General features: G+C 37.8%; 3 protein-coding genes across 4 annotated transcripts; 1 reads left to right on the forward strand and 2 right to left on the reverse strand.

The window, feature by feature from the left end:
• Positions 1 to 264: 264 nt before the first annotated feature.
• Positions 265 to 10,355, reverse strand: LOC122862025 (phospholipase B1, membrane-associated-like). Its single transcript, XM_044167183.1, has 16 exons — positions 10,233 to 10,355; positions 10,048 to 10,085; positions 8,154 to 8,244; positions 7,305 to 7,363; positions 6,846 to 6,913; positions 6,454 to 6,497; positions 5,902 to 6,022; positions 5,366 to 5,417; positions 5,199 to 5,279; positions 4,592 to 4,657; positions 3,337 to 3,428; positions 2,565 to 2,646; positions 1,450 to 1,551; positions 1,203 to 1,298; positions 797 to 868; positions 265 to 706 (listed from the first exon to the last, which is right to left on the reverse strand). The coding sequence occupies exons 1-16, from the start codon at positions 10,285 to 10,287 to the stop codon at positions 590 to 592; spliced, it is 1,236 nt and encodes a 411-aa protein (XP_044023118.1). The 5' UTR covers positions 10,288 to 10,355; the 3' UTR covers positions 265 to 589.
• Positions 10,356 to 12,301: 1,946 nt separating this feature from the next.
• On the forward strand, positions 12,302 to 16,910 carry LOC122861836 (dr1-associated corepressor). 2 transcript variants are annotated; one of them, XM_044166806.1, is made up of 6 exons: positions 12,311 to 12,544; positions 13,359 to 13,431; positions 14,238 to 14,331; positions 15,484 to 15,600; positions 16,225 to 16,323; positions 16,773 to 16,910. In XM_044166806.1, the coding sequence occupies exons 1-5, from the start codon at positions 12,503 to 12,505 to the stop codon at positions 16,268 to 16,270; spliced, it is 372 nt and encodes a 123-aa protein (XP_044022741.1). In that variant the 5' UTR covers positions 12,311 to 12,502; the 3' UTR covers positions 16,271 to 16,323; positions 16,773 to 16,910. The 2 variants fall into 2 exon arrangements, with proteins under 2 accessions (XP_044022742.1, XP_044022741.1); XM_044166807.1 differs by lacking the exon at positions 14,238 to 14,331 and having other exon boundaries at positions 12,302 to 12,544; positions 13,359 to 13,498.
• A 664-nt stretch (positions 16,911 to 17,574) lies between these two features.
• Positions 17,575 to 23,354, reverse strand: ahsa1b (AHA1, activator of heat shock protein ATPase homolog 1b). The gene is made up of 9 exons (XM_044166805.1): positions 23,109 to 23,354; positions 20,960 to 21,150; positions 20,555 to 20,637; positions 20,351 to 20,468; positions 19,741 to 19,832; positions 19,468 to 19,596; positions 19,185 to 19,286; positions 19,015 to 19,066; positions 17,575 to 18,416 (listed from the first exon to the last, which is right to left on the reverse strand). The coding sequence occupies exons 1-9, from the start codon at positions 23,186 to 23,188 to the stop codon at positions 18,244 to 18,246; spliced, it is 1,020 nt and encodes a 339-aa protein (XP_044022740.1). The 5' UTR covers positions 23,189 to 23,354; the 3' UTR covers positions 17,575 to 18,243.
• Between the last annotated feature and the right edge of the window lie 300 nt (positions 23,355 to 23,654).

The following is a 23,654-nucleotide window of genomic DNA, read 5'->3' on the forward strand; positions in this document are numbered from 1 at the left end:
GTGTGGACAGATACACACCTCAGTGCTACAGAAACGCAACAACAACAACCTTTTAAAGACATAATGGGACAAAAGCAGAGCTTGATATTTGTCTTTTTTGCGCTCAGTGACAATGTTTAAGAGCACTTTCAGACTCTGCAGGTTATTCTGAAGACACGAGAGTCTCTAAACAACAAGGTGCAAAGTTAGAATTCAAGTTATTAGTTTGGCAGCAAGGAAGACGTGTATGTTTTGCTTGGTTGATGTATTTAGCTCAATCGTGAGTCATGGGTTGAAACTGTTTTATTTCATTTTCAGCAGCTGTCAGAAACATTTTTATATCTAATCACAGAAGAGGAGACATCACAAATACAGTACACTGGTCAATGTACTGATAAAAAGTTACCAATGTCTAACTTCTAAAACAAAATATAAACTGGTCTCTTGATTGATCACATCATCAACGTCCAAGTTAATGTCCATATGGTGGACGTTTTTCACACAAAGAAAGTTAGAGTTCCCTGAGTGTTAATGTTTTAAGGATCTGTGGCTCCAGTGGGAATCAAACCCTCAATCCAGGCAGTGCTGGTGCCTTGCTCTGCCTGTTGAACTACAGATAGTTAAACACAGAGAGCAGAGACATCAGCGTCAACGTCGTCGCGGAGATACGTCTCAGCGTCGGTGCAGACGATTCAACTCGGGGTCTGGTGTAAATGTAAGGATGTTCCTGGATAAATGTGAGAAAAACGTGTTTAAAGGGATTTTATCATCTACATACAGAAACGTGAAAATCTTCAACACGTCGGTCATGTTGTACCTTTGTGGGGCAGATGAGTTTTATTGGCTCTGAAAATGTCTTTATCATCTCTTTCCCTCCTTCAGGCTGGAACTGAGGGGAAAAGCTTTGTTTCATTTTGAGAGTTAAGTTGACAGTTTTTCAGCCGTTTCTGTCCTGAGCTGTCAGTTAGATGTTGTGTGAATTCAGTGATGGCATACTTTTATATTTTGTTAGGCAGCTCCAAATGCATTACACAGAATATTTGATAAATTCCAAACCAAATTAATTCACTTTTTACTGAAACTATTGATACAAATATCAATATATTAGTCTTAGCAACCTGCTGTGATGTGGCCATTATAGGCCCTTATCTAAACCAAACCTTTAGCTAAATAAAACAGTTATCTAAAGATATTCATTACAACTTAAAAACATAAAACTTCACCATGTTGTTCCACAGTCCCTTTGCCAGCTCCTCATGACCCTTAACAGTGAAGTGGAAACAATCGGCCGTGAAGAAGCTCAAGTCAAACGTCCCATCCTGAAGTTACATTAAACCCAAAATAAATAAATCACTAATAAATAATGTATTTAAATAAATAATAAACAAAGTGATTTGCTGAGAGAAAAAGAAATTGATACATAGGGAAACAAAAGGCAACACATGAATAATGGAAATGTGAGAGACTTACAGGAAGTCTCGGTGGTCCTGTGTTCTCTAAATAAGGTTGCAGAACAACAGCAAAGTCCTTTTTGAAGAAACGATCGCTGTGCAGAAGCTTCTCTAATCTTCTCTAGAAACAATGAAAGTTAAAAAGGCAACACGTCAAGGCTTTTACTGCCTGATAGCATAATATCACCATTATGTACTTAGTCACAGCAGACGTGTCGCAGTAGTAATGACTGATGGCTGAATTCCATTTAGCTGCTTCAGTTTCAGAGTCCTGGTATTGCGCATGCTGACTAACTGTCATGTCTTACTGGGACGCTTGAATACAACTGAGCCATCGTTAATGTTATTAGTAACACCTGTGCTTTTCCTGCTATGACAAGTCGAAATGTCTGCTGTTCCTGTGGAATTACATTACATTTTCATCAGTGACCCACACATCAACACATTTTAAACACAAAAAAAGCCAACGAAAAAGCACAATTACAAAATGGAATACATATAAATACAATAAATCTAAGACTACGTCCACATGAAGCACATGAAAAACACATTCTTTTCTTTCTGTCAGCGTTTTTCTCATCCGAAACTGGATCTGATACCGTCTCTAAAAATGTCAGCTTACATTTTTAATGTGTGCTAATGTGTAAACTGAGCTGTGTGGCAGTTAAGTTGTGAAGACATGTCTGTCTCCCTTAACTTCCTCTGCGGTCGCCCATTTTAAATGTCAATATAGCCGAACACACAATACAGTCGTTAAGATGTATTTCTGTTTATTTTGTCAGGCAACTCGACTATTTTACGTTCAGTCAGTTGTCTGACAACAGAAATAGAAACATATGTAAATGAGAACAATGAAATTATGAGTTTGACAATGTGAAAACACAGTATAGTTGATCACAGAGAGCAGAAGGTTTAACGGAGCAGAGCAACCAGACTGTCCAGATGTTTACCGACAAAACAGAAGAGATTTAGCCATTTTCTTGTTGTTCAGGCATTTTAGTGTCAATGGAGATTTTTATGAAAGCGACATCACCTGAAAATGCTAGCGTGGACTCATTTTCACACATAAAAGGCATTTTCAGAATTAGCCGGGTCAGTGAGGACAGTCTGATTAGCTTATTAGCTTGCACACACCTGGAACTCATAGTTAACCTCAACCAGCTCCTTCAGCTCAGTGGAGTTTTCTTCAGGTTGAACGAGGCAAGAGCAGAAAGTCCTGTGAGCAGATTATCAGATTATCACACTATCGGATTATCAGGTTATCAAATAAACAGATTATCAGAGCAGTTATGATTTATAATCCTTATAGATTCGGACACTAATATAAGGCAGGTGAAATATGAAACCCCTGTTTAGTCACTGCACTGCATCATTTACCCGATCACGTACTACAGTCTATCGTTAGGAATTAGTTTAGGAATAGGATTTCCTGATATTTTAGTTTATTCTGCACAAATAAAGGTGAATAAATACGTCTTTAACTCAACATTTAATAATAATTATAGGAACGTTAAGCAATCTGAAGAATAGTATGATAGTTTGGTATTAATCTAAACCTAATTTTTCACATTTTATTGATGAAGTTTTGATCACCTCTTCGTCTAATCAGATTTTATAGCTGGATTTCTGTGATACATATATTAATAAAATGCATTAACTTCCTGAAAATGGAAATCTAGCTAGCTCAGCAATCCAATGATTCTTATTCAGGACTCTTAATCTGACAATGGTGAAAATATGAATCTCATTCTGCCAATAATAGTGACTGTTTGAGTGATATAGTATTATCTAAAAACAATATAAGGAAGTTTAGACATCTACTTTTAATAGAATTTGGTGGTAATAGTTAGGTCCTGCAGTTTGGCTAACAGGTAAAAACAAAAAAATAAGAAAATGGTCAGGTAACTTTTGAAGCTGACAGCCTAGAGTCGGTCTCTGAACCTCTCTGAGAGGCTTCATGGGAAGAATCTGCACCACGTTCACGATTGTCCGGGGGATCTGAAAACAGAAGAAAACATTCATTGACTGAAATCATTTCTGCAGACTGAAGAGTGTTTCTTTCAATGTCTGCATATCTGCTCTCATACTTAAACCATTCCACTCCACTAACATACTGAAACTCATAGTTTCTCATAGTATGATAGTGGAGAACAAAACTGTTTTTTCAGCAGTTGCACAGATATAAATGCATACAAAGGCACTGTAAATAAAAAGCTCCACAATACATTGACAACTTAGGCAACACAATTCATAGACAGTGTGTTTTTATCAATACAACTGGCTGAATGAATAGTTTCTTAGTTAAAAAAGTTAAACCCTCCCTTTACTTTTTCTACATCAGCGCCTGGCCTGCAGGGATAGTGATGTTGGTCGGCCTGTTGGTCCAGACTGAAATATCTTGACTTGGTATTTCAAAGTAGAGGGATGACAGGAAACCCTAACACTAACCCCTGGGGCACCCTGACATGCTAATTTTTACATACCAACTGTTCGCATTTAAGCTTGCTAACATGTTAATATGCCTCTGATGAGCATATTAGCATACTTACGGCAGACTTATAGTAAACTGATGTTAGCATTAAGCTCATAGCCAAGCCAAAGTACAGCTAACATGCTGACGATGTACAGTTAAAGGTGATAAAAGGACAGCTGATAAAGGGTTCATGATGCTCAGAACAAACTAGTTCGTAGGACTTGTTGTCCGAACACACCTGAAGGCAAAAGTTATTATAACTATAACACTATAACACTCGAAGGTTAAGCAAAAAGCCTGCTGCCAAATAGAGGGGTGAGACGCAATAATCATTTAAAATAAGGATAATGACGCACACTTTCAGGCAGTCTAGTTCAAACCCTGTTTACTTTCACACCTATGCACACCTGGCCAATCGCTGCGTAAAGTGGGCAGTTACAAAACTTATCGCAGCCCCCCCCAATACCGACATGGGAAAGGTGTGGGGGGATTCAGAAGTGCAGCTGTAGCTAATAGATAGTCAAATCTGACAATGTAGAGCTGAGCCTGAAATCTCTTAAAGCAGAATAAACCCTTTTGATTTAGGTTGAAACAGTTAGTTTCCTGGTGTGTAATGAGGAGTTCAGCCTGGTGTGGCTCTAGACTTTCGATCTAGTCTCTGACCTTGTTTTGGGTTATAAAATCTTACCTCCTTCATCATCGTGTCCAGAGCTTCTGTCATGTGTTGAATGAAGCTGTCGGGGGAGAACAGAATCTGTGGAGAGTTTGAGCAGAACGTGAAGTGAAGGGAGGATCAGATTTAAATTCTGACATTATCTTTCCTCTCTTTTTATTATTTTTGTACGCTAAACTCATTAATCTAAATGTTCAGTGTTCAGTGTATAGACCTAATATGTCCTATATATTTTCCACTGCTACCAAATAATTAGAGAGAATAGTAGAATAATCATATCATATAAAACACTTAATATCTGTTAATACCACGCTGGAAAGCAGTGTTTCTCTGCCCTCTCTGGTTAAAAGTGTCACCCCTGACCACACCCCGCATCACTGATAGGTGTGGACAGAAGTGGGCTTTGTTGCACCTGTAACCTGTAACCACTCCCAGCAGTAATGTCACGGTGAACTGACACAGCAAAGAGGTCAGCAAAAACAAGATTATCAGCTACTGTTAAGTCTGTCTTTAAATATGTTATCAGATTTTTTTAAAAATCTAACTATATTGGTCTTTAAAAAATCTTTAATAAATCTGAACTGAGCTCAACAAATACAGACAAACACACCAAAGCTCTTACTTTGTTTTTGCAGTAATCGCAGATGTCGTTCATGCCGATCAGCATTGTCACCAGCTTCCAGTCCTCTTGGAAGTTCAGACCCTAAAAAAGAAGTTTTGTCTCAGTTTGGTGGTGAATGTCACGCGAAGAAGAAGATTAAGATTATTTATCATTTAACTGAGACTTACTGGATAAGACTTGAACGTGTCTATCATGTGTCTTATCTGATCTGAGACATTTCTGAGGAAGGACAAACACACACCAACACACGCAGCGTTGAGTCTCCAGTTATATTGACATCAATAAAACATTATCGTATGATTATCAAATAATTTGCATCTGTAATTATTTTGATCTTTGAACTTAAGGGAAAACATTTTGAAGACATTCAGTGTCTCATGGTTGCAGCCTCCTTACTGAAGCTTCCTACAGTTGCATGACGAAAATGTATTGTACAGCTTAAAGTTACACTCTATTATTTATATGTATATATATATATATATATATATATATATATATATATATATATATATATATATATATATATATACACACAACATCTCCAAATATTTCTCCAATTGTTTGAAACTCCACACAGTTTCAAAATATCAACAGAGAGGGAAGAAGAAGACGTGAACACCAAACTGCGTCAACAGAAAACTCAAAGGAAAAATATGGACATAATATAAAGTGCGAGTGAGCGTCCAGGCCGTCAGAGTCTTACAGCGTGTTGTGGCCGGTGACGGCGAAGTTGAAGCCGGTCTCGTTGACAGTTGTTGGTTTGCCGTGGAATGTCATCACGGGTGATGGACCCAGCAGTTTGGGATTGAAGAGTTTGAAAATATCTGGACAACAAGACAATCAAACATTTAAAAAATATAGATCTCATAAAGCAGAAAGGATCCTGTGATTTTGTCAGCTGATAGCTCTAATATTTACCAGACGAAAATGCTTCATTATGACATAGATTGTTATGGTACAAACAAGCCAAGTCGTCCTGGCATAAAGAGGTTTTAGTTTTACAAACATTCGTCAAAGTCAGAAATAATCTCAATCTCAGCCAAAGAATTGCAGATTGCAGGTTGCAGAAGAAGAAAATGAATACAGCTTTTTTTTATTCATTCATTCATTAGGTAGTTATATAACTAGCTTAGGTCGGCTAATCTAACTTGCTAACCTAGATAGCTGCTGTCTTTTGGTTTTACACATTGAAATGAGATTATTTTTGCTCCTGCGATTCTTTAAACTGTAATCTGCTCACTATAACCTAACTTACTTGCCAGTGTTATGACATTTTGATAAGTTCCATATCCTCCGATGCTGTACGCAGAAGAAAGGAAAAGAAAGGGACATGGTTTGTGATGAATGGAGTCACACCAATAATAACATAAATCACAATAAAAATGTAATTAATAATAAAAACGTGTATAATGTGACTGGAAAGATAAGATAAAGTTAAATAAATGAACCTGGATACAGTGTTGCAAAACAATTAGCAGCTTTTTGAGCCGGCTACAGATTGGTATAAATCATCTATTGATTACCTTTGACAGGACACTGATATTCAAGTGAGAGTTTGGAGTTCTTTATTGGTTACATAGGTTTAAAAAAAAAAAAACAAGATTATCTCAAATGGAGATAAGGGCATTGGGCGTTGTACTGATTTACCTCCAAGACACGTGGCGAAATTCAAGAGGTATTGAGAGAATCGTAGAACCATTGGCACCAATAGCTGTCTGCAATAAAATCAGGCAATATTCTTAATGAAGAGAAACACTATTAAAGTATTAACATGTTTTCATTACTACTACTACTACTATTCATAATAATAATAATAATTATAATAATAATGACATTAAACCCAATAAAACTAATTTTTCATTAATGTTTTAAATTATTCTAATGGTTTCCATGAAGGAATATATTGTTCTCTACTGGGTTTGTATTGTTTCTGGTGTTTTCCTTCTTAAATTATTTTGGTTTCCTTGAGCCGGTAATGGTTTCTAATCAAACACGGCACACTGTACTGATTTCCATGCCAATACAAACCTGTACAGTTCCCAGTAAAATTATTAAAGATAAATACATTTGTAAGTATTTGTATTTCTGTAACACCACTTCACTCACAGTTAAAGAGTCTCCCAGTGCGGCGATGACTTTGACATCTGCAGCTTTAACATGTTCAACTAGAACAGAAGACAAACAAGGAAACAGCCAGAATAAAGAGACAAACCAACACATGAAGCAGAGCTCTGAAGCATTTTTTTTTTACTTGATAGCAGAATATCTCTGTAAGAGCTAACACTTTGTTCTTCATTCTTCGACATGGTCCCCGTTTTTACCCAAATTTCATAGATGCCTTCACCTTGCATGTGCAAACAGTTGATTTAACTTTCACACGTTAAACTTAATAAGGATCAAGGATTAAAGGAGTCAGATATAAAGCAAAGGGGTTAACTGGCTTAGCATGTAGAAACCACTTCAGTGCAGGTGTATTGCTCTCACATTAAAGGCATTTAGGACCAAAACATTCAAAATATTGACAGACATGTTGGCAGTGGTGGAAGAAGTACTCTCTTACTTCTTTAACTTCCTGTAGCAATACCACAGTGTAGAAGAAAAAGTCATGCATTCAAAATCTTACTTAAGTAAAAGTGTTTATTACACAGAATGGCCCATTTCAGAATAATATACATTATATTACTGGATTATAATTAATGTAATGTTGCAGCTTGTAAAAGTGGAGCTCATTTTAACTACTTTATATATAGTACTGCTGGGTAGCTTGTGAATTTCCCCCCAGGTAATCAATAAAATCTTATCTTAACCTATAATAATACATGATCATTTATTTGTTGATTATATTTTGTGTTATTAATCTGAATTTGCAAAGTAACTAGTAACTAAAGTTATTGAATATTTACAGCCAAATTGTAGTGGGGTAAAAGTAAAAAGTAGCAGAAAAGTGACACTCACCCGAGGTGGGGACGGTGGGAGACGGACTCATGTCGGGGCAGTTGAAGAGAGGATGCAGACGACGCTGGAGAAAATCTGTTCCTAAAACATCCTGCAGGAAAACCACGCAGACACATTCCCACCGTTAGCGTGGCGTCGAGAGACGTCTGTTTAAAGCTGAAGAGTTTTGACTGGAGGTTTGTTTGTTCTGAATGGAGCTGAAATGGCTTCAGGGTTGCATGAACTCTGATAGTATGCACTAGGGTGTGACTGATGTGTCTATTAAAGGCTGATCATTTTAAACTTTACTCAACAGTAGCCAACACTGTGCACATATATTCAGGATGTTTAAATCTGGCAGCGTGTAGACCGGCACTGTGTGGACACTTGAACTCTCAAATGGTGTTCCTTTAATGCATGGGACCCAAACAGTTCCCAAAGTCCGTATTGAGCCGCTTTCTCTCCTGGCTGCTGATGTTTTTGTGTATTTTATCATCTTGATGTGTTGGTATCATTAAGTTATTGTTGGTTTTAGACAGCTCTTGTTTTAAGGTACAATTAAGGTTGTTTTAGTGTGAAATCGTTACTGATTTGGAAATGTTCATAATTTTATAATCACATTTCTGTGCAATTCTGATTTTCGGGCGTATTCTGTCTGTTTTATGTGGTTCCTTTTGAAAAAGTGAGGCTTTCCTGGTTAAATAAAGGTGAATGTAAACTGTTTTTTGTTGCTCACACAGAAAAACATCTATGTCAAGTCTTTTCTCACATTACAAAACCATTCTGGATAGAAAGGGAACAGCTAGACATATTGCCTGGCTCACGAGGTCACCCAGCGTCCAAAATCGCTTAGCCCAACAGCAGCTTGTATCCAGCACACCTGGTTGCTAGATTAATGATCAATAATGCACAAAGTATACTGGGCTAAATCCAGGTGTCAGCACTGGCCCAACACTAGTCTGCAGAGTGCTGCACACTGGAACTGACTCCAAGCCCAAGTCTGCATCCCTCCAAAAAACTAGCTAAACCTGGCAGCCACGTATTGGAAAGAGCCAGCCCACATTTGGTGCTTTGGGCCCAGAACACAGCTGCAGGCTGTCCGTCTCTTTCAATTCGAAAAAAAAATTAAACCTTTTTTGGTCCTTTACATGGCAATGTTGCTTTTTTCCCCACTAAGTCATGGAGGAAGATTTCCTGGAATAGAGCTATTCATAAGTACGATAATTACCTGAAAGTCTTAATGGAAAATCAAACTCTTGCTTCCACACAACATAAAAAGTTGCCGGAAGATTTATGGGTTGAGGTGCATGTTGGAAAGTGGTTTAAATGAACCTCTTTTAGGGTTAGCAGCTATTAAAAGAAGAGCAATCTATCACACCTCAGTGCTAATAATTCAAAGGTTTACTGTGCATATACTGTAAGCGTTTTATTATCTATCTCTAATTTATTATCTAAAGCAGCGGACTGTGCGCACATCTTGCAGAAAGTGGCATGAAACCTCTGCATAAGGCCTTTAAATGAATCAGTTTACAAAATATGTTATCAAACAATGACATTAATAAATACATACAGTTTGTTCTGTAGCTGAGGTCAGTGAACACGTCTGATATTTAATAAAAATCTAAAAGTATACATGCACACACACACACACTCAGTTGCACTATTGATTCTTATACTCTCAGACTATTTTACAGTCAATTATGTAGAGTGAAACTCATTAAAATTTTAGACATTTATTTAACTTATTCAGAGTGACAGCAACAGCAAAAGAAACAGTGCCAGTGCTCCATAATATATATATATATATATATATATATATATATATATATATATATACCAAGAAAGAAATGGTTGGTTTTGTTCTGTAATGTCATGTCGGTTATACAGTATTGAATGTTTTAGATGGAGACAATACCTGGTTTAAATTTTCTTCTTCTTCCCTTAATGTGTAACCTGCAAGAGAGAAGAAAAATTATAAATACATGTTTGTTCCAGATTCTGTAGACGGGCCGGTTCAGATCCACATGTAGAAGAGCTGGCTGCACAACAGCAAATTAAAAGAGGTAGTTTTAGTAGAGACTCGGGCAAGAAAACGCTTACCGTCTACATGACATGTGGCAAATATACAGACTGCAAATAGCACACAGGGCAACATGTTGCCGTGTTTCTTTCACAAAGGAAAACAAATTAAGAAACAGAAATAAAGAGCCGTCCTGCTGCTTTGAAGCTTTATTAGTGTAATATAACCGTTGTAATGAATACTGATATTGCTTATCTTTGACCTTTGTAGTCAGTAGAGCAATCAGAGAGAGAATAAACTGTAGATAATCGATTTATAAGCATGTCAAGTCCAAATGAAAATGTCCATGTTGTCTAGATGGTCCTCAGCTCTTCAACAACAACCCAGTAGATCGTTTAAATTTTAACACGAGATTGTAAATACCTGCATGAATAAGATGTAGTGTAAGCAACGTGGATTGTGGAGGTGCAGCCAGATTAGCTTTGCATATGTCAGTTTCAAGTCTGAATGGAGAAATTATGTTTGTGTCTTATTTTAAAAAGAGCTGTGGAAAAATTTTCTTATTAATTTAATCAGTTTGTTGTTTTTAATTAGAAATGACATAAGATACAACCTCTTAAAAAACAGCATGCGTCATTCGTATTTCCTTGTAATTCTATATTTTCGTTGTCCTTTGTCATGTTTGGCCCCGGCTGTTGTTGTAAAGTGTATAAGTGCTTGTATGTCTCTGTTCTATAATGGCTCTTATTACGTACCTGTTCTATAAGGCCGTATTTTACTAAATGTCCTTTGGTGTTGTTTTTTTCTGCTTTTTGTCTTGTTTTTTTGTTACCAGCTGCCACAGTGTGGCTGTGTGTGTGTGTATGTGTCTGTGTGTGCGTGTCATTGTGGCAAAATGTGGTCCTGGAGACGCCTACTGTAGCGGGAACTACCACAGAAGCGGTTTTTGAGTACTTTGCCAGGTGTTTATATGTCTGTGCACAGTTTTCGTCGACGTGATAGCGTCACCACCGTGCAAGAAGCAGTCACGAAGCTTTACAGGTGTGTAGTTGAGCGCAAAATGAAGGCCGAGTTTGAAGATGGGTGTGGTCCGCCGGGAGTAGGGGGGGAGGAAGTAGGGAAGAGGCCATCAGCCCCCCCACTTTACACCCCTGGCCCACATACACACCGATTTGGCCTTGCGGCTGGTGTGATCCAATCACAAGATGGAGTCTAGTTTCTTTGAACATACCCAGATATCACAGAGAACGAATTAGCGTTTTGTCAAAATCTGGCACATTTTACATCACATCGATGTCTGCGTGAGCTGGTTAATCAGACTCAAAATCAGAAACAGGTTTATCGCCAAGTAGGTTTTCACACACACAAGGAATTTGCCTTGGCGTTGTGGTGCATAACAGTCCAAATATACAAAGTAAGAGAAAAAATAAGTACTGCAAAAGTCAAGCAATCAAAAGTATAAAACAAAATTTGTACATTACAAATATGTAAAATGTATATATTCTTAAGTGAAAAGAGCTGTACAGTGTTTAAAATGAAGAGGATGCAATGTGCAAATGTTCACAGTATAAAGAATATGTGCAGTATAAGTGCATTAATATGATCAATTAATCTGCAAATAAAGTAAAGTCCAACAAAAGCATCTTTTTACTTGGTCTGCAGTTTACCGACATGACTGATATATATGTTTTTATGTGTACTACTTTTATTTATGTAAAAGAAAGATGAGAAATCGGCTCAGACGCGGGAGATACTCTATCCGTAAACTCAGCTAGATGTCAGATGTTTGAGTTTATATTGTGGAAAATGTTTATGTGAATTTACCTTAATCTGTGTGGGAAAACAAAGTCTGTAAGGGAGAGAGATGTGTGTGTCCACTTCCCCCAGTTTCACACATAGTGTTCAACTTTATCTCTTGAAGGAATTCACTTATAGCACACATTTCTTATACATCATGTCTTGGTATCTTATGTGCATCTAAATGTCTGAGTTAAATGTTAATAGTCTGAACTGTTGAATTCAAAGAGGATTACACTAAATGCAAAACACCAGAAATTAATGACATTTCTCAAAACTTTAAATTCCTTTGATTTGATGAAGTTTAAACATTTTTTTTTTTATTTGTCCTTGTAAAATTATGAATTACTTTTTATTAACTACCCAGGGAACCGGCGTTGGTCATGACGTCATTATTGGGGTCACGAGGGGTTGACCTCAGGTGTGTGTTTTTTTTTTTTTTGCATCAGTTTTTCAGGTTTGTTCCTGCTGAAGGTAAACAAATGGACTCAGCGGCGGTTTGCGGTAAAAACATGAAAAATGTGATCGCACCGCGCGGATTAAAGCGAGTAAAATGCCCGGACAGAAGAGAAGATATAATGTACGGTTCCCTCCTGTGAGTATAAACTTTATTCTGGTGTATGAAAGCTGTTAAAAGGTTAAAAGATTAAAAGCAGCTAACAGCAGCTAACAGCTAGCTGCGGCCATGTTGGGAGCACCTGCTGCTTTCAGGGGCTGTCGGACATCTGGAATATCACCGTCCTGACAAGGTGGTGAACTGAAAACCGTAACTTTTTACGATACCCGGGTTAAACACGGGATATTTACAGTGCAGACAGCACGGACGCTGAGTTAACAATTTGGGGTAAATCTGAAGATGTTCATACCAACATTCAGATGTTAAAGTACTTGACAGATCCGATATATTCGGCACTGGCCTTGTTTGGACGATGCAAAGGGCAAATTTAACAGAAAAAACAAAAACAAAACACTAAACGTTGTACAAAATGAAGGAAAAGAAGTAGAACGTAAAAGAACAAGAAAGAAATAGAAAGGAAATGACAAAAGAAAACACAGATCAGCAGCATAATAAGAACTTTTGATTCTAACTGTATATTGGTCTGTGCTCCACTGCTTTCTATTTTAATTCTGTTCTTCTGTATTTTTGAATCTTCTTTGATATATATGTATTTTATGTTACGTAAACACATAGATGACAAATTAACCATTTCATAAAACAGCATCGATTAAAAACTTCAACTGATTTCGAGGGTCTGTTTATTATCATTTAGAAGTGTTAGCGCTTAATGCTTTACATGTTGTTTTCATGACCTCAGATCGAGGAAAGCGCCTGAATGCAGCATCTTAACTTGGCATGTCATTTCTCTGGATGTCTCTGAAAGTGCTGAAATCTTTGTTTCTGCTCCCAGAGTCGCATCAAAAAGATCATGCAGAAGGACACAGAGGTGGGAAGGATTGCGATGGCGGTTCCTGTGATCATCTGTATCCTTTTTAAACCCGCAGATATGCAGGATCAGCGGTATTTGATCAGTGCTGAGAGCAGCTACAGGTTACTGCTTTTAATTCAACTTTCAGCCATCTGTTTTGCAGCAGTCCTCTCCCCCTCCAACTCCCTGTTTTCCTTCAGTTCCTCCTTAAGGACTCCTAAGCATGCTGGGAGTTGTAGTCCCTCCAGTATATCTAATTCTAATCGAGGTACCATCTTAACACATGGCATGCAAAACCTTTTTGAATACAGACAGACTGTGAGGATGTTTTATGTTTAAACATTTGAGAAATTGCGTTTATTTTTAAACGTGTTTTTTTGTGTTTTAGGTACTGAAACTCTGGTATGTTGTTGGCAATTGAATTGAAAATTTTCAAATATCCGATCCTACATTAAACCATTTTTTATTCCTTCCAAAAACTGAAAGTATGCATTGTTCTTCCTCACAATTACTGTATATTATTATCATGGGACACAAAACTCTCCACCGAAACCCGAGCGGATGGATTTCTTCCAGGTTTTGCAGCCATCCCCTGCTCAGTTTAACACACTGCTACTTTTAAATGAGGCATTAATTAACAAACCAAGTGCTGCAACAATAAATAATTCAATAAAATGTACCAAAATAATATCCCTGCCGGTGATACAGTCTGTTTTCTGCTGTAGTCCTGGAGGAAATATAGATGACACAGTCATCTCTCCAGTGTTGAGAGATGACTGCGTTGTCTCACAGGCACGTAGAGATGTGTTGAAGTGAAGTGTGACGTCGTAGAGCTGTAAAGTCCTGAACTGCAGAGAGCAGCTCGGGCGTTGGAAATGTTCCTGAAGTGTCTGCTGACTGAAACCTGTCTGATAACTCAGTCGAAGCTCAGCGCCGTCGTATCTGTCGCTCATATGTGAGTAAGCCTGTTGTTCCACCTTCACAAAGGCGTGGCGGTTACCTGACGTAATCCGGACGCCCCTGTCTCATTCAGCACAATGGACAGCAACAACTTCTGTCTGTGTATTTTCGACAGTATAACCGTTGTCTGACAGTTATTATATAATCTGTCGTTGTTCGTCTTTCGTAAGTGTGCTGACTGGATATTTGTAGTGAAGAAAAACTCAGGACTAATCCAGCTCTGATGCATTCACCGCCCATATGCCAAACTAATAGTATACAGTATGTACTACATACTTATCTTCATAGTATTGGTATTCAAGAAATCGTTTTACATTAGTCTTTTTATGTAAATTATACTGCTGTGACTTCGGTAGGCTGCTGCAAATTCTACTCACAAAAACAAAGCAAATTACTTTCTAAAGATTTAACAACTCACTTCACTTCAATTTTATATATATAGCGCCAATTCATAACAGAAGTTATCTCATTGCACCTTTCCTATAGAGCAGTGCTAGACCGTACTCTTTATAATATTAATTACAGAGACCCAAGAAATCCCACCATGAGCAAGCATTTTGCGACAGTGGCAAGGAAAAACTTTTATTGGATTACTTTTTACTTTGCTATTTTCTTAAATCCTCTTGGAGCTGCCTTCATCACCATTTATAATAATAGCCTCGGTGCCCTGATGGCAAAAGCTCTGTCCCCCTTAGTTTCCATCCTGGACTCAGGAACAGACAGGAGACCCCTGCCCGAAGATCTCAAACTACGTGACGGTTCATAAGGGATTAAAAGGTCTAAAATATAATCTGGGGCCAGGCCATGAAGAGCCTTAAAAGTAATCAACAAGATCTTAAAATCAATCCTAAAACAAACAGGGAGCCAGTGTAAAGAGGCTGAAACAGGTGTGATGTGGTCGCACCTCTCGGTCCTTTTAATGTTTACTCAAAAATTAAAGTAATTAGGTCTGCATATCGACACTTTTGAGCATGCCTTTGCCCATTTTTTGTGTGTAAACGCACTAAATATCTAAAACTTTTTCAGTATGAAATTAGGACACAGCTTAGATTTTTGAGAATGTGATAACTTAAAGTCATGTTTGTATTTACAAAAAGATGTACATGGAGAGTGGACAATTCATTTATTGTGTTGCGTTGTTGCGTAGGAAGCAGTGCATAGAGTCAGAGAAGCTCTTCCACTTCCTCAAAGACCTGGCGGAGCAAGCCACGTCTACGGCAGGCCAGAAGGACAACAGAGGCATGAGTGTGTGGCCGTTGTACAGGTAGAGACGGAAAGATTTCTCATCAGTTCAGCTTCAAACATAACACACTGTTTGGGTGGTGAAAAGTGTTTTTTTACAAACACAGATAATATGTGTTATAGGCTTTTTATCCAAGTCATCATCTTTTCAGAGAAGCTTAGTTTAATAGCACTTTTAGAAGCATTAAAGGAAAATAGTTACAACAAAATATTGTGCGAGGTAAAATATTTGTGTTTTAAATGCTGCATATTGAAACTTTTTGCAACTTGTTCTAAATTACACAAGTTCACTTAAATCTGAAACTGAAAAGGATCTTTGTCTTGTATCTACAGTATAACTATCTTATCGATTAATCTGTAGAGTATTTTCTCAATCAGTCGAATAATCGTTTGGGTCAATGAAATTAATCTTCAAATTGCTTGTTTTGTTCGACCAACAGTCCAAGACCCAAAAAGATTCAATTAACTTTATCATATATGACAAAGAAAAGCCACAAATCGTCACATTTGAGGAGCTGGAATCAGATCATTTTTGGTATTTTTGCCAGAAAAATGACCGTAATGATTAATCAGTTATCAAAACTTCTCTGTTGATTGACTAATTGTTTCAGCTGTAACCTATATTCTTACATGATGTTCTGTCCAGGACCAGACAGCATGACATTTCTTTAAAAAAACGGCTGAAGTGGTAGAAATGGCGCCACGATCGAGCCTCGACTCACTGGACAACGACTCCAGCTCCAGTGTACGTATCCTACGACTGAAAACACTTAAACTCACATTCATCCTCTGACATGCAAAGTAAGAGATGATTTTATCTTCTTACAGCAGCAACACAGATTATGAGGATGTCTTTGTTTTTTAGTACTCGTCATTAGAGCAGGTTATATATAAAAAAAAGGTTAGATGCTCTTGCTCAGTAGTTGGTGATTGAACTCTCAGCTAACAAGACTAAAAGGCTGTAAGTTACAATAGCGGCCCCATGAGGCTGTGACGTCCATTACACTCCAGAAAACACTTTACTGTTCTTATATTCTTACCTCATCTGGGGTAAAACATGTAAAGTTTGTCTTGGGGCACCAGAGGAAAGATGTAAAGAGGCACATTCATCCTAGGACGCCAACATTGTTGATAACCTCAGTTATTAGGAGTTTATTAGCCTCACAGGAGTCTCACTTGCTCTGTTTCTTCCAGGAGTCGGAGCTCTACATCTGCTTATGACTGTGAGCGTTCAACCAGAGGAAAGAGCTGCGAACTCACAGCAGCACGTCATTTCATCACGTCACTTTTGTTTAAAAGTTCGTCTTTAATCCAGCTTTAACCTGGTCCAGGTCACCATTTTGATGGGGATATTTACTATGGGGAAAAAAAGTTGTTTAAGTTATATAATAATTTAGACATTTGCCTGCTAATGTAGTTTTTGGGATTTTTGTTTTTTGAAAATATTACATTTTGTAATGAAGCCCTTTTCCTTTTTGTTTGTAGCAGATATGTATTAGGAGGACAAGAAGAACTTAAATTCTCTTAATTTTACACTAAAAGAAAATACTTATAATGAACTTAAATTATGCAATATATATATATATATATAGCTTTTTACTTTTAAATTCTAAAGCTTTTTTGTTATTTAGGCAATTTGCTTTAAACTTTTGTTTTGCATTTGAATTGAAAATAAATCTGAGGTTATGCTCTGGTCCAATGACGTTACAGTTTAGATGGTAAGATAATACGTCTCTATGGCTGAAATGCCATTTTAGACACTGTGCAGCAACCTTTAAAACCAAACTAAGTGCTTATTTTGCTGAATAGTGGCCTTTGCGGTTTCTGTTTTGAGCGTTTCATTTTTAAAGCACTTGTAAATTAACGTTTTAAAGACAGTAAACCTTTGCATATGAAATGTAATCAAATTGTAAATAAATAAGTTCATTTCAGCTTCTGTGATTTACGAATTTAATGTGAAGAAGTTAAAAGATGTGCTCACATAAATAAAAACAAATCAAGAGCATACAGGGATTGGTTTATTCCAACCAACTAAACTTTTTACATCGTGGAGGGATGAAGTGATGAATAAATAGATGTATTTTGTTCTGAAAACTTTTTACTGGAAATTTACATTTGGAAGCCAAATATAGCAAAACGTTTCTCTTAGTTTGCTACGCTAGCTACCTGCAGATGGAATGGAAACATCCGGCGGTTTTAAATGAAACATGCATCTTGGCTGAAAGCATCTTCACTACAGTTACACTTGAAAAGAGTAAAATAAGTAAGAAATCATTTTCAAATAAAAGAAACCCAACATTTATTTTAACTCTTGCAGTAATTACATATTTATATAAGTGGAGGCCAATTTGCATTAGTGGTTCAATAGATTCTTCTTTGCTTTATTCTACCCATTTTCCATCCAGAGTCCCAAAGGCACAGTCCATTTACGCTCCTTTGAACAACTGACCCAAATACTGACGGGGAGAAATCTAGATTTAAATATGTTCAGAAATGAAAACATTTACACATACACTGACAGGTGACAGGCTGGCCTTCACCTATTTCGTCTCTTTCGTTAACTCGTGCTATGAGTTTACAATGGGACATCTTGTGCCAGACAGATCGAAGGACAAGAAGTTTAAAAATTCATAACAAATGAAAACCGCACTACAGTACACCATCTTCAGAAGAGTCGTGCTCCGTAGCCAAAAGTCTGTTTTATAGCTTCGAAGTAGTATCTCTTCCAGCCTTCTTTTGTCCGCTCCTCCTCGTTGTCCGGGACGCCTCGACACTCCACCTTCAGCTCCGTCTCGCTGCTCCGGTCCAAGAAAGTCATCGTGATTGTCGCGTAATGCTCTGTGCAGCAGGAATAAAATCACACCGTACCATCAGTCTGAAGTTGTACAAAAAGTTACACTATAAAAAAAAACTTTATTAGTAACAGCAAATGTAAAATAAGTGAGTTACGGCCCCACACTGAGGCAGATCATCTTTCATTTCAGTGCTTAAACAATTAATTCTACATTGTCATTTCTTAATAATAAAAATGATATGACTCTGCAGCCAAGGACATTTAGTCCATTTTTTAATTATTTCTTATCCGGCAATCTACAGAGTTACATTAAGTTGTCTTATGAGATAATATAACCAGCCAAGCTTGTTTACTACATAGTTTCGGCAAATGTAGTTTATATAAAAAAAGTGATTAAGTTAAGTGTGTTTGAGTTGACGTATTATTTTATATTATTATTTCTATTCTTGTGTGCACCGACGTGATAGTGAGCTGCTGTAGCAAAAGAGTTTCCCCTCGGGGATCAATAAAGTATTTCTGATTCTGATTTTAGTCCAAATGATTTTTTATAGCAGCCAGCCACACACATTAAGCATGTGTGAAAAATTATGTGTGTGTGAATGTGTGTTCTTAAGAGTAAAAAAACTATATAAATCAACATACCACAGGGCCAGTTGTTATACCTCCACTTCATAACTATTTTCTCATCAGGTGCCTGGCGGAGAGAGGATTCATTGTTATGTGGTAGAATAGAGAACAACAAAATGCACAAAAACCTACAAAAATCTTCCAACTCTTCATTGCTGATGAATATAAAAGAACGTCACTCTCACCAGCTCTGTGAATTCACCGAAAACATTTCCTTCAAGCAGACGAAACTTTCCGCCCCTCTCTCCGTCCACTATCGCCGGAGCGTGTGTGAACGCCTGGACCATCTGCAGATTGATACAAGACAAACACGTTAATCAAACACTGACGTTAGTCAGATGAAGTCAAATCAAATATTTGTTAAACTGGCGCTTGTAACTTATTCTTTTAGCTGTGTGGTCTGAGAATAAAGTGAATATTTGTAGAAAACTGAACCCGAGCAGCGTCAGATAAACAGGTGGCGCTCACCTCCTGGTTGAGGAAGACCCTGTAGAGATCAGCCGGTGAGGTGAGGAACGTTTCTTTCATGCTGAATTTACAGGTGGGGATCTTGACGCCGGTGTTGATTGGAGCAGCTGTGCTGCTTGAGGAGGAAATCTGTTCCACACAAGAACAAAAGTCTGGTGAGATCTGCACTGCCGCAGGGAAAACACTGAGGGTTCATAACTGATGATTCTGATACAGTGAATAATTTAAAATGGAGGTGATGGCTGGAGATCTTTTGTGACTGTCAGCGCGAACCTGAGTTTTATCCTGCTTGGATTTGGACTGCGATGTGGACTGCAGCTTGGCCACACCGTTGGCCGTAGGCAGGATCATTCCCTGTGTGAACTCTGCAATAAAAATAAAAACAATTGAGCCAACTTATTCTTCATCTTCACTGAATTAAAGGAAAGAATTCCACTTTAAATAAACTAATACAAAGGGTTAAAACTCTACAGTGAATAATCGTTGAGGATGTTTATCCTCAATATAGTAAAAACAAATCCTACTATTCAAAAAGAATAGTTTTCTGAGAGAAAGTGGCAGTTCTTTCTGTTTGACATGAACATTTATATTAAATTAAAGTACTTCTTGGTTTTTAATCTGGTGTTGTTACACATTTTAACTCAGGCATACAGGCTTATCATTGCAAACTAAATCTTAAAATTCAGTCATCGCCATGACTTAAATGACACTGTTAAAAAGGCCAAATCAATTTTTTCTGACCTTTGAAATTACAGATAAACACTGTAAACACCTAAAAGACTTTACAATCAATTTGAGACTTGTAACTGATCCTGTGTTTTAAGTTTTGGTGATGAATGGACCTCTCGTGTTTTAATTTGGATCACCGACTGGTTTCACTCACCTGTTTTTAAGAACCCAACGTAGCTTCCGAGGGCTTCGCGGATTTTCTCAGCTCCTTTTGTCTTCATCAGGTTGGTAAGTGGCGTTTCAGGTTCGTCTTTATTCAACGATACAGAAATCTGGACATGGATCACAGGACGGGCGTCACCACACTGTTCCTACACCAGTCAGTATCATTATACACAAGTTCGCTGGAGAAACTTACATCAAGATCTTCCATGTCGTTCTCATCAGAAAGGTTTGGAACTTCAATTGTTCCTTTATAGTTGACTCCTGCTTTTGACTTTCCTGGTAAAATGAAGAGAATACAGATGTCAGCAGAGATAACAACAGGAAAACCTCTTTTTGATCAGATGATGACTAACTGTCCTTTTCTATTTTAAGAAGCGTTTGACTGTCAAAATGAGAAAGCTGTCACAGCTTTTCAGGAAATGAGCACTGCAGTAAGACAGGTGATTAAGTTAGTTTTCTGTTTGTTTCCTCTGCATTCGTCCAGCGGCAAAGACAGTCACCACCACTGTCAGCAAATGTGTCGCCAATTTAATGCAGAAATATTTAACCAAATTCCTCCCCAAAACAAAATCAACAGTAGCCTCAATCTTCTACTTACCGGTCCAAGTAGCTTTCAGGTTCCATTCGTAAAAGAAAATAAGTTTCCCTTTCCGGTTGTTAATCGAGGCCTCTCCTTCCAACTTGCTGACTTCTGTCACCTCGCAGCTCCCCTCTTCGTTATCCACGGTCAATCCGAGGACCAAGGATTTCAACTTGTCCGACGACCAGTTTGTTGCATCTCGTTCAGTCCTGAAAAGTCCAGCAGCAATGGGCAAACGGGTAAACAACACAAATCTGCATATTTACAGTGTTATGTTGAGCAGGTGTCATGAGCTTTTTTTGTTCTTCATTTCCTTACTGTTCAATGTTTGTATACTATGCTACAAACCTACTTTTCTGAAGATGCATAGCTTCTAACAGACATCAGTACGCTATTGAGCAATTTATCTTCAGAGGGATTCAGAATTTAGGGATTTACAAAAAGGCATATCAGTCTTTTACCTTATTTACCATGGACATTTAGCGCTAAAAACAGCAGTGTCAAGTCCTATCAACACCTAATGCATCTCTACAAATCACTCGGAGCGAACTCAGTCTGCCCACAGGTTGATGCTGAACAGCTGTTGCCTTGACAGCAAGCTGCTGAGAGAGACTCGTTGGGGGAAATTTATTCCTCAATCTATTTTTTTTTACATGCAGACATTCTGTTTTTGAAAGAATACCAATGTTTTTGCATGTGTTAGCTAATTAACTATACATTTATATATTAATTACAAGCACAAAGTATATATGATTTATTTAGTAGTGTTTTATATTACACTGCTGATCATTGTCAAAAGCATTCTGCATTATTTAATATTGTTTAGCTGCTGGTTTCTGTTAATTTTCATCGTGGTATAAAAATCATCAACTTCAAACTTTCCTGAGATGGTGAACGTATTACAGTGAACGTCAAGTCTACTTGTATATGTCAATATGTTGCATTATCTTGGTCTGCAGCTGAAAGTGTAGTTTGTTACGGGGAGGGCTTTACTGCACGACAACATAACTGACAATACATTCAGACATGATGTCATATGTAATCAATTAATCATCTCAAGTAAGCTTTATATGTTAATTTTTATACGGAGCTGCCAGGAAACCAGGAACAACACATACAACAATCTAACATTGTATGATATACTATGAAAAACTGCAGTAATATGCACACAGTAACTCACAGTAAATGGTTTAAAACATTCAAAACAGTGGTATGGCCAAACCTCAAAAAGGACATTAGATGCCATTATCGCAGAAGTGCCATTTTCCAACAGTAAAGGTAGCCAGTAGAGGCCTGTGGTGGTCCGAACCTTCATCCTTTACATCCACAGCCAGCAAGTATGAGTTTAAAGTCACCAAAGCTGCATTTTGGGAACTTTTAACAGCAGCACTTGCTTGATATAAAGACATCACTGAGTAGATGTACTTGACAGGAATGTAATCATGACACAATACCATCTAGAGGCCCTTTGAGTCTTGGAACAACCCTTTAGATATGTAAAGTGAGGAAATACATTTCTGAACTGAATGATGTTAAAGGTTACAATGGAGGAAACCCTAGAAACAGTAAAGTATATGTATTAGGTGTATAGGATGTGTTGCAATACTTATGGCCACTTTTATACTACTACTTCGAGCTCGCAACAAGATAGAAACAACTGTCAGAACACCATAATTTGGATCCATTTATAGTTTTTTAGCGAGTGACGTTAGCCACAAACTATACGATTCAGTCACTTTGTAAAAAGGGACTACCTCACGTGCTCTATACAGGTGTAATAACCGAAGCCGAAAACTTAATTACCACATGATTACACTATAGAGCATGTTATTACATTGAAACACGTGTGTTGTAACAGACAAAGTGTTGTTAACCACCACCGACGGCTATCAACTTCTATGCATGCATTAAAAGCTACAGTAGCTAGCTACACGCGAAGCTAACTTGAAAACGATCGTAAAGTCCCCCAAATGTGATTCTTTACTTCAATAATACTCTACATTTTACTGTCTACGAACAACCAAATAACACTAATGGATCTACATAGGGGACCTAAATCCCCAAAAATAACAGCTGTAGCTTGACATGGCGTTAAATAAGAGATCAATGTGTGGAAGTTAGCATTAGCGGGCTAGCTAGCAGTCAGTGTCCTTTTATCGTATCTTACCAGTGCCAGTTGTTGACATTAGTCGCATCGGCTCTCTCCTCTACAATCCAACGAGGGTCCCCTTCTCCCCACTTAGCCATCTGGCCAGCTAAATGCCTTTACAAGCTTGAATGTGTAACGTTGTGAGCGGAGAGCAGGTTTGTTTGCCGGTGACTGCCCGGTGCACGTTGTTTCTAGAAGCCTCTAGCTGCTACTGGCTCTGTAGCGGTGCTCCTGCGTTTATCTGCCGTGTCTCAGAAATTGCTGGAAACGGAACTTTGTGGAACGAGTGACAAATGTTCCCCCCTGCCGGAAGTAATTTTCTGAAGAATAACGTTAGTTCCGTCTCGTAAAGGAAGACTCCTTTAAAGGAAAAAACTTTAACAAACTTAGACATTAGCAGTGTTTTGTGACTTTTATCAGTAAAATGCCCTATTTTGTTCTCTAAAAGATGCGTTCAGGGACAATACTCGGCAATACTTTGACAATAAAGTGCTTTATTATATGAGGCTAATGCTAAAGTCTTTGATAAAATAGATTTACTGGGTGATCCAAAGGGCTGCTTTG

The sequence above is a fragment of the Siniperca chuatsi genome, linkage group LG15 (genome assembly GCF_020085105.1).
Source record: "Siniperca chuatsi isolate FFG_IHB_CAS linkage group LG15, ASM2008510v1, whole genome shotgun sequence".
Classification (NCBI taxonomy): Eukaryota; Metazoa; Chordata; class Actinopteri; order Centrarchiformes; family Sinipercidae; genus Siniperca; species Siniperca chuatsi.